This window comes from Phoca vitulina, unplaced genomic scaffold (assembly GCF_004348235.1).
Source record: "Phoca vitulina isolate PV1807 unplaced genomic scaffold, GSC_HSeal_1.0 scaffold56, whole genome shotgun sequence".
In the NCBI taxonomy this organism is placed as follows: Eukaryota; Metazoa; Chordata; class Mammalia; order Carnivora; family Phocidae; genus Phoca; species Phoca vitulina.
Genome location: NW_022589759.1, coordinates 11,008,243 through 11,026,800, shown reverse-complemented (window position 1 = coordinate 11,026,800; position 18,558 = coordinate 11,008,243). Strand labels below are relative to the sequence as shown.

At 37.9% G+C, this 18,558-nt stretch overlaps 1 protein-coding gene across 3 annotated transcripts in view; it reads left to right on the top strand.

Moving 5' to 3' along the window:
• The first annotated feature begins 2,623 nt into the window (after positions 1-2,623).
• Positions 2,624-18,558, top strand: part of CNTNAP4 (contactin associated protein family member 4) — a 370,539-nt gene continuing 354,604 nt past the window's right edge. For all 3 annotated transcript variants that reach the window (XM_032389870.1, XM_032389868.1, XM_032389867.1), the window contains exon 1: positions 2,624-2,870. In XM_032389870.1, the coding sequence (XP_032245761.1) occupies positions 2,627-2,870 (244 nt within the window). In that variant the 5' untranslated portion in view covers positions 2,624-2,626. The remainder of the gene's footprint in view (positions 2,871-18,558) is intronic.

Below are 18,558 nucleotides of genomic sequence, written 5' to 3'. Positions count from 1 at the left end.
TTATTTATCCTTGGGGCATAGAAGAGGAAACAGAAGCAGAGGTGACACATAGCTTGCCCAAGAGCTTGCGCTGGGTGGTGCGGCAGCTGGGGCAGACATTGAACCTGGGCTGCCAGACTCCAGCATTTCCTGCTCAAACCACTACTCTGAACAGTCAGAACGCAGAGATCTAAGGCCAATAAGTAAATGAGGGCCCACTCAGTGCTAGCTACTCAGTACTTATCATACACTATATCACAGTGGCTCTTTTAGTCATTATTCTCTTACTATTATTATTTTTTTAAGAAATCAAGGACCAGAGTAATGGAATCACTTAATGAGAACCATAGTGAAAGCTGAATTCATATCTAGGCTCCTCTGTTTGCAAAGTCCACATTCTCTCTCTCCCTTGCTTCACGTTGTCCGGGCAATCGCTGCCCTGTGTGGTCATCAGACAGGGACAGGTGGTGTGGTGGCTTGAAATGCTGTGGTCTTCTCTCCAGCGCCAGCCTCCACCTCATTCTGTAGCTATAGCCCACCGATACGGAAAAGCCATCATTAATGGCTACTGTGATAATTTACACTTTGTCCTAAAGAAGTTATTATTGGCATGACAGTTTCAGTTATTTTTCATTTATGTGTACTGGTCCTTTTAAAAGCATTCTCTAATTTGTTTTATGGGAACAATTAAGTATAAATTTTTAATAGGAAGACAACTTTTCTCGTCAGGAGAATCCAAGAACCTGTTCTTCAGTGTGGAGTCATTAAAAGTAATGATTTTAGAGCTTTGTAGTCCAGAATGCCAGCCCAGCCTTCTCTCTTACTCACTGTGGCACTCTGGACATACGGCTTAACTTCTCTGCGTTTTAGTCTCTTGGCTATATAGACAGAATGATAGTTCCCTCAAAGATTGCTATAATAATTTAATTAGATAACAAATGACATATAGTATGTGTTCAATAACATTTAATCTCCTTCAATAATTACCTAACATAAATTGTCAACTTGTATCTGTTTTTGCCTAATATATTATATCAGAAAATAAAATCAGGGATATAGGCCTAGGAATACAAGCAAATGCTCAAACAATGACCTTTCTTTTCCCTGCTGTTACTATTTTTTTTTTCCCTAGGGCCTCAAGTTTTAGCCACTGCTGCGAGGTCAGGGAGGAGGTGTCCTCTGATGTGAGGGGCAGTAAGTCCCAGGGTGAGAGCAGTAAAATTGGAGTCAGAAAAACAAAGTCCAGTCTTTGGTACTCTACTTAACTAACTCTATGACCTCTACAAATTATTTAAATTCTCTGTTCTTGTTTTCTCATCTGTAAGTAGGAAAAGAAAAAAACACCTCTTCTGCTTTGTTTGTAGGCAAGAGCCAAACGTATTTGTTTAGCTCTTATGGTTAGACAGGAGGATGCATCTGTCCTTTTTCTCCTTATTTCGTTCATTCCATAGCAAGGGTACTGTTGCTACATATAGGCTTATGCGTCTTCTAATTTGTAATCACCAAGAGATGCTTGAGAACTCTAGGATTCCTGTTCTTCTAAAATCTAGCACGTGATCAGTTAAATATCTTCACATTTATTTTAAAGAGATTACTTACCCTCTGTGATACCATGTGATACACTTATTATCTGATATCAACCCCGTTATTTAAATATTTTAATATTCTATTCAAGAAATAGCAGTATTCATGGATCAGCCATTAGAAGAGTAATTTTTCTGTAGTCGGTGAGCTTGTGAATTCAACTTTATTCCTCTCTCCTTTAGAGCATTTGAATTATATCTTTACATTGTTTAGTTTTGGGGTGTGTGTGCGTGTGTGTGTGGGGGGGTCCCCTTCTTCAGTATCCCATCATTCTTCATTTCAGGCCTTTTGGGAATTGTTATTAAAGAATTTAAGAATACAGCTGCCTATTCACAGCATGATGTATTCATCAAAATAAATCCATCCAAAGCTTTCGGTTTGTGGGTTTGTCCTCCTGATGCACTAAAATAAGAAATGTTAATTTCTTGCAGACTATTACCAGATGATTCTAAATATCTGCCAAACAGGAATGTCTGTTTCCTTGTGAGGAATTTCCATAATAAAATCCTGGCACCGTAGCTGAAGAGGATAGTTTTATATAAACAGAGAAAAACAACAGCAAGTATTTTCCCTGAGGACAGTTTTAGCTACAATTTACCAATACTGCTTAGTTATTTCTGTCTTCTTTTATGCTTTTGTTTTGAAACATAACGCAGTTTTACCTGGATGCCCTCCCCGGATATTCAGGAATTAGCTCAGTGTGTTGACTGGCTCCGCTAAAGGCAAGACCTCCAGAAAATCGGGAGCCTCCACCGCCTCACCCCTTCCCCCCAGCCTCGTCTCTAGAGGGGAGAAAGGGTTAAGGACTGTTGGCGAATAGCGGGGCGGGGAGGGAGCCCCGAGGAGGCCCCGGAGCAGCAGGCCGCCGCCTGCAGGTGCAGCTTGGGCTCCGAGCGCCGCTGTGAATTTGGAGGAGGGACCAGGGCCACTGTCGGGGACCGCCGCCGCGAGGAGTGGGCGTGGCCTGGTCGCTGTGGATGCTTGTAAGGGAAGATGCTGGGGGGGGGCCTTTCACTGAGGAGTCAGGGCTGTGTGGGGGGTGTGTGTGTGTGTGCCTGTGTGTATGTGTCTGTGTGTGTGTGAGACAGAGAGGGAGAGAGAGGAGGAGAGAGAGAGGGGAGGGAAGGAGGGAGAGCAACTGAGAGACCCAGAGGTGCTGAAGACCCAGACAGCGCTCGGAGAGCCACTCAAGATCTTTTGGGGGAGCCCAACAAATGTGAACATGGGGTCTGTCACCGGAGCTGTCCTCAAGATGCTACTTCTGTTATCTACTCAAAATTGGAAAAGGGTCATAGCTGGGAATTCCTGTAAGTATACAGCAAATGATTTGAAACTTGCAGTGATGGGGGGGGGCTTCTCTGCAAAACTTTAATTCTGTTGTTTTTATGATTATTATTTGCAACTGCATTGCTGCAAAGCATGTTGCTGTAAATGAAGCCTCACTTAAAAATCTTGCAGATGTGACTGGCTTTACCCATGTCTGTCTTTCCTCCTGGTCTGGTCAAAATATGCAAAGTGTCATTTCTTTTTTTTTTTTTTTGTCCGTGAGCAGACTCTTATCCTCTCTTCTTTGAATATTCATTGAGAAAGCTCAAGTTCTAGTAAAACATTAAAACATTAAATTAGCATCTTAACCAGGGAATAGCCTGTGAATCCTTTTTAAGGATTACTGAATTTTATTGGAATTATGCGTAACAGGAAAACAACTGGCAGACTTTACCTTATGCTGCATTAGCTTAGATTTTTGAAGTTTGCATTGGTAGACAGATAGCTGGCTGCATCTTTAAAATCATGCCAGGCTAATAGCCGAAATGCACTGCAGAATTCAGGAGCAAAACTGGTAGAGGTAAACCCCAGTATTTAGAATTGTGCCCTCACTCCCTAAAGAATGAGATTTGAGTACTCTGGAAAGAGGGGGCTTGATTCCTACATTTTGCTTAAAGGAAAAACATTTAGGTGATTTGTCAGAAGTATGAATTCTTAAAAGCATTATTTTTAACTTTATACATTTGTGATTGAATATTCTAAGTTAATTGATTCAGGGAAGATTTATTAAGACCTATTTCTTATTTAAGTATCACCCAAAATAATTTGGCAGAACTCCCTTCATCCACTTTTTATTAGAGATAGAAAAAGTTTTAAAAGTTATATTTGGCTTAAAATCCCTAAATGGGAGAATTTCCCCCTCCTCGATAAATGATATATAAGCTCTGCAAATTCAACTTTTTATCTCTTTCTCTGATTTAAAAAGAAAAGCTCATTTGCTCCTCTAGAAAGGGCTGTGAGGCCTGTTCAGGAATCGATGCTGCTGCTGTATGACCAGGTTTAGGTTTAGGGAATACACATACGCCAGGAATCAGGCATTTGCTATGGCACAGCCCTGGAACACTCTAAAGCCCTCTGATGTGGGAAAAACATGATAAATGGCCCTTGTGGCACAAGTCAGATGTCCATGCACATTGCGTGGCTACTGTGGTTTCGGGGTCCCATGCAGTATTAACTCATTTAATGGCATGGTGTATCTGTCACTGCAAGAAGAGAACATCCCTCGGATGCTGCACTGTGTTTCAGATTCAGTTTTAATTTGGTTGTGTAAGAATTCCGTGAGACAAGGAAAGTTGCCTATTCTCACCTAGTCAGAACCTTGGATGGTTGTAATGGCAGCATCTGAGAAGCATTACAACAGACAGACAGTAACTAAACAGACACACATACCCATGCACACAAAGTTGTGTAGAGAAGGCATAAGTAGTTCATCGTCCAACTACAGAAGTTCAACAAAAAAGGAAGGCACTAGAGGTCACTCTTACAATGTAAAGCACATCACTTGAAGCATCCTTCCCTTCAGAAAAGCAGAGCTCAACTCTGGCCTGGACACAGTCCTGTCTTTCCAAGGCACTGCCTATATTTGGGTTAATAATATATGAATAGGATTGATTGATGGTTGTTTGTGTTTGTTTTCTTGAAGTCCAGTAAAAGGCAGCTCGACATTCAATAGCTTTCTTTTGTAATAGATCTTTTTAGCGAAGGGCAGAGGCGCTGCTGAGACCTGCGGAGAGCAGAGTGTTCAGGAGTGCTTAGCTTTGGCTGGGCCTCGGGCCCACACTTAAAATTGCAACCCTGGTTCTGTATTCTCTCACGTTTGGCTTGTTCCTGAAGTGGTTTAATGCTCTGCTAAACATTTGCAAAACTTAAAGAACCTATAAAATTTTAAATTATTAGGAATTATTTAAATAATAAAGTTGGAGTTCTTGGTTACCATATATATTGAGTTGACAGTTCTTAAAGTGTCAAAAATACAAATAAATGCACTCATCTAATTAAAATCGCATTTAATAATTTCTTGTTAATATCACCTAGATAGTATGCTTTGCAATAATATGTATGAGAAAAAATTCATTTCCCAATTTTTGTTTTATTCTTTAATACTCAGTATTTTTTTTTTTTTTTTTAATTTTTGGAAGGAAGCAAGGTCTGCTTACTACCATGTGCTTCATATGTTTTATCTTGTTCGGGAGAACAAGTGTATATGTTTACCATCAAGGTTGGGATTCAGTGTATGGACAAGTGACCATCAACCAGCATAAACATTTGTATTTTTTGTATTTTTAATTTTTTTCAGCATAAGCATTTTTAAAGTGTTACAGTAACACCAGTAATTCTTTTGGACAAGACTTTATTTTAAAACATGAATCAATCTTGAATACCAATGTTAAAGTCAGGGAGAACTGAATATGAATAAAATTAAAGGTCAGTCTCCCAGGTGAATACAAAGACCTTCTCCCTTTACTTACAGCTGATTCACCAAGAGCGATTCTGTTCTCCACTGAGTCAGCCCCCAAGACGACCCACGGCTGCCAATGTGAAAGCTTTCATGGGACAGCACTGTAAACCAGGAACAGCTCAGGGATTAGATGCACTTTAATTTGAATGTTAGTTGATCTAATTAATCAACACGGTAACTTTACATTGGAAGGATTCTGTGCAAATACACACATATACATAAACATGTTCACATGTATGTGCACGTGTATATATGTAAATAAATCTGTATAAACCACCAGATGCACGTGCTCCCACATACTTGGTGGCTTTGCTTACTCCTCACCTGTCTAAAGATGAAATATGTTGAATAAACCACATTCTTTGCCTACTAGCGCCCTGCTTGACACTTCAAAAGCAGTGAACCAGCCGCAGGTCTTTCCTCTTTATTCTGGTCAAGACAAATTTGTTATTATGTTGAGGTGTTCCTTACATGGAAGTTTAGAGACAGGTCCTCCTGGAAGGGCTTGCTCTCTGATACATTGCACAGACTGTTGTTGGTTTCTTCACTTGCTACCAAGAGACATGAATTGAGAAGGGAGATAGCTATTTTTATAGTTATTCTTATGGACCCACAGTTTCTTGCTGAACATTAAGATGTTTTTGGGGGAGAGCTTGACTCACCACAAAAGAAGGAACAGGTGTATGGACTAGTTATTTTTACTCTTGCACATCATGTGACAAAGGCTTTCTGGTCTCCTGAGTCTTAACTTTGAAAATATTTAATGCTCACCAAGTAGCTTATGAATAACTTAATTAAAAGTTAAGTTCTTTCTTTTATCTAATTGGAAAAAAAGGTTTATCTGATATCTACTCTGACAGAATCATGGAAAGGATATGTTAAAATCAGCAATAGATGAAGGTAATTGCTTGAGTGGATCATCACTCTTGTGGGCTCAGGGATGCAATGTGAATGCAACTGGACAGATTCCCAAATTGTTAAAACTCAGCCTTGTAATTCTTTCCTGAAGCTTCCTGCTTTTCCTTCTTCTCCCAAGAATTTGTTCCCATGGCAAAAAATAACTAGACTGTAACAGTAAAGTACTGATGAAAATATAATTATATGATACAATGCATAAATAGCTGGCCTTTGGACATACTGGTGAGTGTGCATTTTGACTCACTTTTCTAACAGCCATACTGATTTGTTTTCTTCAGTTTGGTGCCTTCTCCCCGCCTCTGATTGCATGCATCCCAAATAATTTCTGATAAGGGCAGTCTCCTGCTCTGGGGACGACACAACTCATAGCTAGCTCAGGGTCAAAAATATGACTTTCACAGGACACATAGTGCTCACTCTTAGTAATTAACATTATTGTCTTCTAAAATTTTGGAAATTGTATCACATACAAAAGGTTCCCTTATGGGACCCAATCTCTATATCAAGATTGAATTAATTTACCTCTTCAGTGAAAACAAATTAATAGAATTGCATAGCATCAATTGTAAGATAATGTAATATTTAGCTCAGAGGTTGGCCAAATATGGCCCACTGCCTTGTTTTGTAGGGCCGGTGAGCTAAGAGTGGTTTTTCTATTTTTAAATGTTTGGAAAAAAAAGTTTTTTTAATTGTTTGGAAAAAAATTAAAAGAATTCTTTGTGGCACAAAAAATTTATATTCCTCTCATTGGTAGACCCGTATGGCAAAAATTTTTATTCAGTTATTATTATTATATTTTGTATTTTATCAACAAAATTTTCTTAAATTGATTTCCCTCTCTTGATATGAAGACCTATATGATATTCTTTACTATCTGGCCTTTTATAGAAAAAGCCCATTAATCCTTGATTTAAATAACATACAATATAATGGTGAGACATGGGTAGTATATAAATTATACTGCTATGATCAAATTTAGTCTTAATTATTTAGCACAGAAATACATACTTGTGGAATTGTGGTACTGAAATTAGTAGGAACTCTAACAGAAGAGACCTTCAAATTAGTATCTTCCTCATATGTTTCTTCTTAAAGACTTTATTGTTCAGAAATACTGTTATTTCAGTGGTTGTGAATTACTTGTAACTATTTGTAAAGCTTCAGCAGTTTTGGTTGCTAAAGGGGCACCTTCAATCTCAAGTAATCCTGTTAATATAAGAAGTTCAATAAAGTGTATAAGTAATTGCATCTCAGGTATTTTGAATGAAAATTCTGTTGTTATTTTTTACTTTCTCATGAGTGTAAATTATCCCATTCCATATACTAATCAGAAACTTGCATTTGGAATCACTGATTATATGAGGCAGATGATCTTATTGGAAGAGTATTCTTGTCCCTGTGACTTTTACAGTAGCAGCTTCCTACAAATTCTGAAATTGGCGAACTTTCTAGGGTAAGTTAAAAAATAGACTTTCATTTAAGCACTGCCCACTGAGAATTCATAATAACTAGGCAGGTGCCTTTCACCTACTCATGCCAACATAATTAATTTTTATGTAAATGTCTTGTCCATTTGGAGTTGTATTTACTTTTCATTTCCAAGAACTGATCATTGGCCTCATTTTATTTACACTACACTGTTTAATGTAGTTTTTTTTAAATTTAAGTTAAAAATATGATGGAATATAACATTTTACAAATTCTTTTCACTGAAATTCTATTGTAACTTTTTTCCCCAAAGTAAATGGGCATGTGTTAACATACTTTATTTTTCATAATTCTGTTTTTAATGGCTCAGCTCTAATGAAGATTTCTCTCTTATGAAAAAACCGATTTCCAAATCAAAGACAACCAAGGACAGTCTTGTAGAGCTCACTGAAATGTGACTTTCTCTGGGTGTCAACAAGAACTATAGTGGGGCTCATGACTATCCACTGTGAACAGATGATAAGGGACAGTGACCCCTGCTATTACATGGCTCTGAATTTTTTTACAATAGAGTATCAGTTTTGCTTTATAAATATCTATTTTTCTCAATTTGATACCATATTTAGAATTTGAATCACCTTTACTTCAGATAAATCAATATTAGGGCCTTAATATTGTCAACTAATGAGTCCCTCGACCTTTAGGTTGCCAATTAGTCAGTTTATCTAAGTCCTCCACTCTCCTTTTAAAATCTCTTTCTCTCCTTCTTAGTGATTGAAAGTTCACAGACTGGCCCAGCTCCTGAAAATATTATAAAGAGTAGTGAAAGCTTATCCAACATTGTTATGTACATCCCAGATATGCATATTCAGATTGGTAGTGAATATCTCTGGTGAAATATTAAATAATGCAGGCTTTGATCTGATTTTTTCAGTAGGCTGGTATTTCAATTCTTTCTTAGGTTAATTTTTAAAAATGTTTATTGATTCAGAAATTTTGGCCTCAATAACCTTTTTAGTATTTGTCTAGAATCATTGCTGTTTTTCAAGATAACAAGTATGATGGGGAAAGGGAGACTTGTCGCAGAATATTTGCTTAAAATAGGACATGTTTCAAGAATTAACTACATTCATGTAGTGAAATGAGCTGTGTTGTGGCGGTGGTGGAGTGAATTCTCATAGAATATATGGATAATTGTTTTAATAGGTATTTCACTTAGGAACTTTTAGAAATACTCTTTTAACAAACAGATCTTTAAAAACAGGTTTTGAATTGTAGGATTAAATGCTAAGGACACTTAAAAAGGAAAATCTCAGAAAGAGATATAAATGCCCCAAACTAAATGCAGACAAAAACTGTGGAGCTTTAGGAGACCTTGTGATTATCACTGAAAGTCCCTTTCTTTTTTTTTTTTTTTTGGTAATCAGGGTCATAATTTACTTTTACAATTGAGATATTTATATCATTCTTATGTTGGCATTAAAAAAATATATTAAGTTCTTTTTTTAAATTCAGTTAGCCAACATATAGTACATCACTTATTTCAGATGTAGAGTTCAACAATTCATCAGTTGTGTATAACACCCAGTGCTCATCACATCACATGAAAGTCCTTCTTAAAGGAAGAGTGAACTCATCAAAAAGCCTCAATTAACCAAATATATTTAAATGAAAATGTTTACCCTGGAGATTAATATTGTAATTTGAAGGCTTTCAGGGTTTAAAAAAAGATTTACAATTTCTTGAGAAATAATAGTTTACCCATAACTCTAAATTATAGTAAATTGTATTTCTAAATAATGGAGGTGTCATTGACCTTTGGATTATCTTCTTGACTGCTTTTTTGGGGGAAACTCTGATGTCTAAGGTTTCCACACTCAAATTTCTTCAATGAGTTCTAAAGCTGTAGTTGTCTGTGTGCTTCAAGTAGGTATACATGTATGTATGTATGCATATGTAATTTTTTATTTGACTTCTAGAACCAGCTTTCCTTGTTTTTAGTCAATGAATTTAGACCCTCTACAAAGCCGATTGCTCCAGGTCCATTTAGTAAAGACCAAATCTGATATGCTACTGCACAAGTAAAGATATTTTTGTTTCCCAATTGATTTCTGGAGGGTAAAGTTTTTGTCAGAATGTCTTTTGCTAAGGTGTTCAGGTACTATGTACTATTATGTACCATGTACAGTATTATGTAATGGTAAAGAATATACATGTAAAATCTGTTACAAATTATTATTATTCCATTCTTTTGAGGAAAATTGGTATTTGGCAGAGAAAGAGTATGTGTTTGGTTTGGGTTTTTTTTCCCTCCAATGAATTTTTGTCATGGTTCACGGAAAAGTGGTACTCTGGTAATAAAATCAGAGATATAGCATAACAGGAGGTAAAAGTGGGTCTGTTTATGTTACAGTTAATGAGTCATTCCAATGTAATAATTGGGAAAGTGAGTGAAGCTTGAAAACATTTGACATTTTAAGTAGTTTAAAATTAGTAACTATAAAAGTTTTAAATGCTGGTAGTATTTAATAGAGCAGTGATGAAATTTACCTCTAAGGTTTTTAAATCACAAGGGAAAAAATGGTATGATATGTATCTGTTGGCTATAGCTCTAATTACTTTTTTTATTAAGTACCTCTCATTACTTGGCAGTGCTCTAGAATAAGATATTACGTGCTTTTAAATCATAAAAGACATATTTGTTTCTGTAACCATTTCCCCCCCCCCCCCCCCCCACTGGCAATTATGGTACTTACAACTGAGGTCATAGGTTGATATTAGTTTAGAAACATCATGTAAATATATAAATTCACCTGCCTTCCTAAATTACGTTTATTGTATAGTTTAAAAGCAAACTATAACCTATAATCTTATTACTTGACTTACTCTGCAGTTATAACCTATATAGAGAGATTTTTAAAAAAATGCCCTTTGAGTCAAGGGCACTGATAAACTCTTTTTGGAATTAATTGCAAGCTTTGGAGTTGGTAGATGCCTAGATGACACTGAATAGATATCTGAACTGAATGGCTCACAACTGAGAGCCCAACAGTTTCCTATCAGCCTGACTTTTGCTATATCAGAGCCAAGAGAGAGATTTTGGGGAAAATTTGAGAAAGTTAAATTTCTCTCTGGGCCAGTAGCTGTGCTCTAAGAGATGGAATATATATCTATCTTCAAGACATCTTTAGTTTTCAAAGATAATATGTGTTTGTCTTTTTTTAAAACAGTTATTTTTATTGAAGATTTTATTTATTTATTTGGGAGAAAGAGAGAACAAGCATGAGCAGGGAGGAGGGGCAGAGGGAGAGGAAACAAACTCCCCACTGAGCAGGGAGCCCAACATAGGGCTTGATCCCAGGGTCCTGGAATCATGACCTGAGCCAAGGCAGATGCTTAACGAACTGAGCCACCCAGGCGCCCTGTGTTTGTCTTTTAAAATCAGATCAGCAGATAGCCAAACAGAAGGAAGGAGCTAAATTGAAAATGGTCTGTAAGGGAAATGAGTTGCTGAGATGAAATTGTCATTTTGTGTGTGTGTGTGTGTGTGTGTGTGTATTTGTATGTGCGCGTGCATACGCATGCATTCCCGTGCACATGTTGGAAGATATTGTTGTGGAAATTGGGAATCGTCCATATTGGTAGAGAAATGGAAAACATTGTCCCTGGGTGGCACATTTTTAATTAAGTAGTGTTGGAATATAGAATAAGAATATTTCTTAGTTTCTACCATACCAGAATAATCTCTGGTATAGTTTTAAAACAGTATGTGGGATTAAAAATTAGCAAGGGGTCTTTCTAGATTCAATTTAAACTCCTCCCAAACAGAGGGGCAGTGTTGCCCTTTTGTGATCCCAAAGTGCTTTATTTTTTGACATGGAGATCTCAGGGACCCCAACATTTAACTCAACTTCTAGGTTGCTAGTCTTTCTGAACATGACAATGAAGGCAGAAAATGGTGGGAGAGATTTTGGCTTCAACACCACTAGATAAATGGAAGCAGAATGAAACTCTCAAAGACAGTGCAGTAGAGTGACACTGGTACCAAGAGAAGGGCATTATAAACAAAGTTTAACTTTGCTCACATCATTCACTTTTATCTCTCAATTTTGGCTGATTTTGTACAAAAAGAATCTATCTCCAAGGCGGGAAGCTGCATGAAAGCTTAGTGATCCTCATAATTAAGGATTTATAATACATATTTACATTTGCCATGTTTTATATGTTTAAGACTTAATTAAAAGAACATTGCTGAAATAAAAACAATTCTATCTTAAGTGGTGGTGAGGGAATTCTGTGCAACGTTATAAAGCTGCTCAGATAGGCTCTTTTGTTCCATTGTGTATATGATTTCTGTGCTTATTTGAAGTGTTGTGCTTTAACATGGAGCCTGTATTATAATCCTGTTAGGAAAATGTCAGGTGCCTGTAAAATGTCATAACACAATATTTTAAGTATCATAAGATGTATAGCCTTTCCTAAAACAAACAAAAGAGAGGATGATTTGGGAAAGGAAGTAGGAGTACAGTTAAGAAAGCAAAGAGCAAACACTTAAACTCATAGTATCTTATAGGACCTAATCACAAAACAGAACACAGTGAAATAAAATATTTCATAGTCAGGTATCTATTAGAGAAATGGAAAAAGCAGGCTCATAAAAATCTGATACAGAGTTTTAGGTACTAAGAATAAAATGATGATCACAGTAATTTGCTATGCTTGACATATAAAACTGTGCCATTTTACTGGTGTGGCCTTGTAAATGACCACATTCATTTCTTGAAAGCCTTTCTGTGTGCTTGCCTATGGAATGGTTTCTTTCCCTCTCTATGTATATATATAATTGCAACATGAAATAGATTAGCATGAAAAGAATGTATGTAGTAGTATTAATCACTGAAACATTCTCCAGAGAAGATGCTTGCAGTTCTCTGATTTTCTGAGTTAGCAAAATTGAGCCTTGATCATTTTCCTTTTTCCTTCTCCTGAATACAAGGATGATCAGGCTGTGGCGTCTGTCATCTTAGGGACTGCCAGGGTTGATTTGGCTGGTAGGACCAGCGTGGCAGCTGTCTCCTTCCCTCACGACTTCCTGTAACTTCCATTCCTTCCGTTCCCCATCATGCATGATTTTTAAATACTACACATATTATTGTATTTTTAGGTAATCCTGCCATAATGCATTGATATCTTTAATCAATTTTTAAGGTTTTATCAAAGAAGATAACTCCTGCCTTGTAGCTCTATCTCGTTAGGTGCTTTCAATAGTAAGTTCAGCCTTATTAGCATAGCAAGCAAGTTATCTTCCTCCTCTGTATTTGCTGATGGCTCCATGTTTGTCTCCCTCACAGTGCTGCCCCTCCCCATGTCCTCTGGCCTCTGTCGCCTGGCCTTTACATCTGCTGTTCCCTTTGCCTGATGGCCATCAATCCCTTCCCTCTAAATCCTCCTGGAAAACGTCTACCTAAAGCAAGCCTGACTTCCTTGCTCTGTGGAGTCTTACCTGATCAAACCATCTCAACTGTCACCATCTTGGCAGATACTCCATAGCACCTTGAGTGTTCGCTTGTTCCTGCCCTGATCGTAGACTCTCAAACTGTATTTTTCGAGAGTATGTCTCCTTTACAAAACGGTGAAATCTTTGAAAGGCAGAGGTATTATTTTAATCATTTCTGTGTCTGTAACACCTGGCACAGTGCCTGGAGAAAAGAGGATATTCAGTAGATGTGGAAAGAATACACCAAAAGGTGGCTTATCTGTATTTTTTCAGTTGAAACACCAAAAAAGAGAGGAGATGAAAAGAATCAGGCTAGATAAACTGGAGCTGCTCACATTCATTTTTAATGATAAAAATGTCATTTTTATTTAGGGGACCACTTATTTTTGCCTTTTTTAAGAAACTTTTTTTTTTTGGATTTTGTATTTATCTCTATTATATTTCATTTAGATAGGCTGAGTACTTTATTCTGGTCTGTCATAATCCATTAAGATGCATACTATCATGGCCAACCGACTCTTATTGGCTCTTTCCCTCCCTATCCCCTTTCGTATGTATAGCAAATATAATTTGACAGACCGGTATCTCCCATCCTGTTTGGACTGAGGACCCTCAGTGAACAGGCCAACACAAAATACGTCATGAGTATAAAGTTGGAAGCGCATCTGCCCCCGTCCAGGCCCTCCTTGCATCTCTCCATCTCTGCAGCAGCTGTGACGTGATCTCCTCCAGTTTGGAAATTGTACTGAAGAGTTGTCCCCACATTCTGGAAAGAAATCTTCGACTTCTTCATCTATCTTGGTCTTCAGTTCCTTTATGTTGGCTTGTATTTTATATTTTCCCACTTGAAGACTTTTTTCCTTAACAGAGGGTGGAAGAAAAATAAAATTAGTTCTCTATTTTTTTTAATTTTCATCATCAGCTTTATAAAGAGTATAACCACAGCTTTATGGCGCTTCTCTTGCCTACAAACATAGGCAAAACTTTCTTCACTGCCTTTAGCTATGTTTATAAGCATTTGTGAGTTCCAAACTTTTATTTTCCTCTTAGACTTGTACACACATTCTTTTTGTTAATTTCCTGTAAATCTTCATCACTCTTTTTAGATTCCTGTCATGTTTCTTACTCCTCATTGTGTACCTTTGTGATTTTCATTGCCAGAATTGTAGAGTTCATAGTTTTCTGCATATGCTGACATACGTTATCATTCATATTGACAAATATTCCTTTTGCACTGGGCTCTGTGGACTCTAAGGTGGTGGAGGCAGACATTGCTATTATTATTTTACAAACTAGGAAATTGAAATTTAGGAGGTACTTCCAAAGCCACCGAGTAAGGAAGAATAGAGCTAAAGACTTGGACCCAATTTCAATGATGCTAAATCCATTGCTCTTTGAGATGGAATACACTCATCTTCTCCATGAGCCTTTGAAATCACCTCCCCTGAGTATTAGAACCCACACATGCCTGTTCTCAAGGTTCCGTCTCTGGCATGATAAATTATAAGGTGACATGCTTACCTTCTTCCAAGGATTCTGTCACTTGCACCTTATTAACAAGCTCTTCCTTACTCTTCAGAGTAAAGTGTCAAACATCACTCGGCATATGTAACTATAAAATATCCTCCTCTGAATGTTCATTGACTCCCCTTGCTCCTTGGTACCAGAGACCTACCCACTCAGTCTAAATTCCTTCTTTGAGTCAGTTCTAAGAACAGGTTGTAAGGGACTGGAAAAGCTCAAATCACCCAAGAAAAACCAACTCCTTTCTGCAAGCTTGCAACACCTGTGACCTGGGCATTCTGCCAGCATTGTTTCTTTCTCTGTTACATCCCTCTCCTTGCCCATTGCCTTCTCCATTCCCTTTGGGTGTTGTATTAGTCTGGGAGGGCTGCCATATCAAATACCACAGGCTGGGAGGCTTAAACAACAGAAATTTATTTTCTCACCATGCTAGAGGCTGGAACTCAAAGATCAAAGTGCCGGCAGGGTTGGTTTCTGGTGAGGACTTTCTTCGTGGCTTGCAGACGGCCACCTTCTTACTATGTCCTCACGTGGCCTTTCCTCTGTGTGCATGATCTGTCGGAGAGATCTCTGGTGTCTCTTCCTCTTCCTGTAAGGGTACCTGTCCCATCCCACGATGAGGGCCTGTCCCACTGAAGGCCCTACTTTCATGATCCCATTTAACCTTAATTACCTCCTTAAAGACCGTGGCCCCAAATATAGTCACATTGAGGGTAAGGCTCCAATATATGAATTTTGAGGTGGGGGTCACAATTCAGTCCATAATGAGTGCTCTCCCTGTCTCAACTACCTGAATAAAGTAAATCTTCTCTTGATATTTGGGAAAATTTTTGCAAGTTCACCAGCAGATACATTATTTTTACTGATTGAAACATATCAGGTGAGTGAAGTTGTCTTCCAGTTGAATCCCTCCTCAGTGGCATTGCTAGGATGACACACAAGGTGCTCATCCGTTAGTTCCTGCTGCCTGGTTGCGAGCTACCATCGCCCTTCAGTGTTTCTTTCCTTTTATCTGCACCTGGTGCTCTCTACCTGTCTCCACCTGAGAGTTTCTGATATCCCTTAGAGGAATGCATCTTAATGACACCAAAGATTGCCTTCCCATCATTTCACAATGGTTTTATAACTTTGAAGCAACTCATTTTCTTTGTGTGCATTATTCTGTTCTAAATTGTCCTTCCAGCAAGTCTTAGAGATGTACAGGATGATAATTTACTTTCCTTTATTAAAATCACCTCTTTATTTATCACCCACACTCCCACAGCTTTTATCACAAGTATTATTTTATCCCCCTCCAAATTACTTTCTCCTCTGTGTTGCCGAGCTCCAGTGGTGTAGTGATTTGCCCCCACGTGTTTCTCATGTCCCCTTCTCCAAAGTTGATTTTGCAGTTTGTTTTTCTCTGGCACCTTTCCTCTTTCTATCTGCAAATCTCAGAGCGCACTGGCTCTCCCTTTTCTTCCTGTGATCCTTCTATGTCTAGCCACAAACAAACAAATAAGACATAAATAAAATGAACAAACAACCATAATTCTAATAATTTCCTTAAATTCAATTTAAAATTTGTCTAATTTTAAATTTGTAGAATGCCCTCTAGTATTGGGAACTGGAACAGATGTTTGCCATACATTATTTCACTCAGTCTTAACAGAGCATCTGTTCGCACCCAGTCTTCCCTCTTTTGGGTGTTTTTCCATCCTCTCTAGTGCATTTCTCTTGTGGCTAAATAGTCTTTGTATTTATCTTTTTTAGTGGTTTATAATAATCTATCAAGTGGATGCGCTCTTATTTAAACATTCCTCTATTTTGAACCAATTGATTGTTCATTGATTTATTTTTAAATTCTCCTAGTCTACCAGTATCTGCTTGGACTAGTATATGGCGATCCCCAGATTCTTATAATTCTCTAAGATTGCAGTATCTGAAGCTGTTTATAAATGTCAGTGTCACGAACTGTTCAGTGTCTTCGTCCCACTTTGGCAAAAATCTAAATTTCTTTTGGAAGGAGAAATTTAAAGCAGTAGCTGTCTTACACACTTCCCTTTCCTGCTCAAGGATTTATAACACTTAAAGATGGTTCTCTGTCTCTTCTAGCAGTATCATTTGTTCGAGCATGGATCAGAGGAGGTGGGTAGAGATTGCCGCGTCTGACAGATCTCAGAAGCGCATCTGTCACCCTGCAGGAAACCCGTTCACTCATCAATTGGTCCTGTCAGTTATACACACCGCTGTCTCATCTCTGCAGCCCTCAGCAGCACCACCAATCATCCCTACATGTGTCCCTCTCAGGAGCTCCATGCCCCGGGCCTCTGATGGGCTGCTGCGGATGTAGGTTTTCGGTTGTAACCGTGAGCCTAGTGTTTTATCCAGAAGGCATGACTCTCTGTTGATGGAAAGAACCTCTTACCTGCCATTTCACTCCTCCCTTGGTACTGATTTTGATATCCTTCTGGTGTCTTTAGAGTTTTGTCTTTCTTTTTAAAAACCTTAGGATTTCTTCCATCTTTCTGAGAAAAATTTCAACATCTCAGGAAAACAGACTGGTATTCCTCAATATTTTCCTTCCCTCCGAAATCAGGGAGAACAACCCATATTTAATGAAGATCAAAATAAAAAAGGAAACATTTCAGATTTCCAATTTTGAATGAGAACTGTTTCCATTGCTAAAGCAACACCCGTACTGTTTGAGCCAGGCTTCCAGGGAGTAGACAGGATTCTGTGAAGTATCTGATAAGTCTTTGAATGGGGCTCCTCATTAGTCCTAACCCATTTCTGAAAAAGAAAAGTATCAGAGGCATTAAGGGCACTTTGTGCTTCACTCTTTCTCTGACTGTTGACCCCTATTCATCTAGCCCAGTTCTTTTTATAGTGTGCCTGAGGCTCTTGAAATTTCCTTCGTACTTTGTACAGCAGTGTACTACACCTTTAAATATCTGCCCTGTCAAGCAAAGCAATGAGACTCCCATTTTAGTAATATTTCACTTGATACAACGATATTGATGAGATGCATTCTAGTTCCCTTCTCATCTTCCTGATAACACAAGTAAAACATACTAAGGGAAAATGATTTTGTAGGGCATTAACTAATTGGTCTAAAATTAATTTCTTCTTAACTTGTATGATAAATTTGGTAGGTGGGCTTCTGTGACTCTGCACTTAAGGAAGTGTCTCACAAAGTATACCTTCATAGTTTTATAGCTTGGAACTAATTGGATATTGTTGAAAATAAATGTATTTAATCCCATATTTCATATGCTTGGCAAAATACCAGATGAAATACTACAAGCAAATGTTTAAACTTAGAGTTGAAATTTATTGCTTCTCCTAGAATGAACTACTTTTTTTAAAATTAAAAGACACAATTGATGCCTAGAACTAAATGGAGCATTTCTAGTGGAGTGTTTTGAACTGAGAGTTGTGATCAGTTTTGTACTTTACATTCAGTAGATGTTTCTTAAGCTATACATTCTTCTAAAAGCAAGAGACGAAAACAGAGTAAGTCCCTGCCTGTCGACGCAGTTGCCATTTCAAGGATTCGGCTTATTTCTAAACAAGCTTCCGATGTGATGTACAGAAAAACAAATATCAGACTTACCCTAGGGTTTCCAGATTTCGGAGGTTGGGTAAGCAAATTTTCCATCCATCCACTCAGCCTCTCAAATAGCTACATGTGAGTTTCTTGTTCTAGTCAGGGTAGTGGGGTATTTATCCCTGCATTCAGGGAACCAAAACCAAATGGGGAAGACAGAAAGACAGGTCTTACAGTAACTAATGAAAGGCAGACCGTGATACATACTCCACTTCAATCTAGATTCCTGGTGTAATGCCATTCTGATTTATTTGG